Source organism: Malurus melanocephalus, unplaced genomic scaffold (genome assembly GCF_030028575.1).
Source record: "Malurus melanocephalus ecotype Western Australia unplaced genomic scaffold, MMel_1.1 scaffold_1482, whole genome shotgun sequence".
NCBI lineage: Eukaryota > Metazoa > Chordata > Aves > Passeriformes > Maluridae > Malurus > Malurus melanocephalus.
The window spans coordinates 32,781-33,906 of record NW_026624714.1 but is presented as its reverse complement, the minus strand read 5'-3'; the positions used below and the strand labels follow the sequence as shown (position 1 = coordinate 33,906).

At 49.0% G+C, this 1,126-nt stretch overlaps 1 protein-coding gene across 1 annotated transcript in view; it reads left to right on the top strand.

The window, feature by feature from the left end:
• Nucleotides 1–817: 817 nt before the first annotated feature.
• LOC130587042 (plexin-A2-like) overlaps nt 818–1,126 on the top strand; it is a gene marked incomplete at its 5' end in the record, with an annotated part of 8,042 nt that continues 7,733 nt past the window's right edge. Inside the window, one exon of the mRNA XM_057387999.1 lies at nt 818–1,008. Coding sequence (XP_057243982.1) covers nt 818–1,008 — 191 coding nt within the window. The remainder of the gene's footprint in view (nt 1,009–1,126) is intronic.

Genomic DNA, 1,126 nt, shown 5'->3' with positions numbered 1-1,126 from the left:
AAATAAATACATGCCACGTCCCTGCATGATTTCTGAGCAATTAGGGGAGAATTGTGTGGTGCCCTCTGAGCTCCTCTTTCCCCGTAGGGACAGCAGGAGACAGAACCTGCTCAGCCCAAGGCTGGCTCAGGGTGCAGGGATGGCCTCAGGCGCTGCTGTTGATGCTCAGTTTGAGTCCTCACCACTCTCCTGAAAGCCTCAAGGACAAACTCAGCAGTTTCTGCTGCCCTTTGTGCTGGGCAGCTTCTCATTATTTACCAAATCCCAAACTCAGGGCTCTGCTGCTGAAGAGTTGCTGCCTGGGGTTAAAGTGTGTGAGCTGTAACTCAGGGAGGAGTTTTGTGTGGATCTGGATGAGGAGTTCGCATCAGGAAATAATGTGAATGGAGCAGCAAAGTCCATGTCTGAAAATCGAAAAAGCTCAGTTCTGAGGGTTTTTGGAGAGCCATGTTTGAAAATAAAGAAAGCTCAATTCTGAGGGTTTTTGGAGAGCCATGAGTGAAAATAAAAAAAGCTCAATTCTGAAGGTTTTTGGAGAGCCATGTTTGAAAATAAAAAAAGCTCATTTCTGAGGGTTTTTAGAGAGCCATGTCTGAAAATAAAGAAGCTCAGTTCTGAGGTTTTTTGTTCAATGGAGAGCAACACGAGTCTTTGCCGAATGCTGATTTTGGTTATGCCCGCGTGGTTTCACCTTTCATTACCCCACAAAAAACCCAAAACCTGCAGGTGGTTTGGGCATCACCAGACGTGCTGAGGGCACYGAGGGAGGTGCAGAAAGGTGACCAGGCTTTATCTTTCTCTCTTTCCCTGGGCTCAGACTCCACGTTCCGCTACACCGGCAGCCCCGACAGCCTGCGCTCGCGGGCGCCCATGATCACCCCCGACCTGGARAGCGGCGTCAARGTCTGGCATTTGGTCAAAAACCACGACCACGGTGACCAGAAGGAAGGAGACAGGGGCAGCAAGATGGTGTCTGAAATCTACCTGACCCGCCTCTTGGCCACAAAGGTAACGGAGCAAAAATTCACTTGGGTTCATTTCAACTTCGCATCATCCGGGGGTCAAAAAATGAGGATAATTTTTTTTTTTTATCCTGGGTAATCTCTGGTGATGCTCAGCTCCCAGG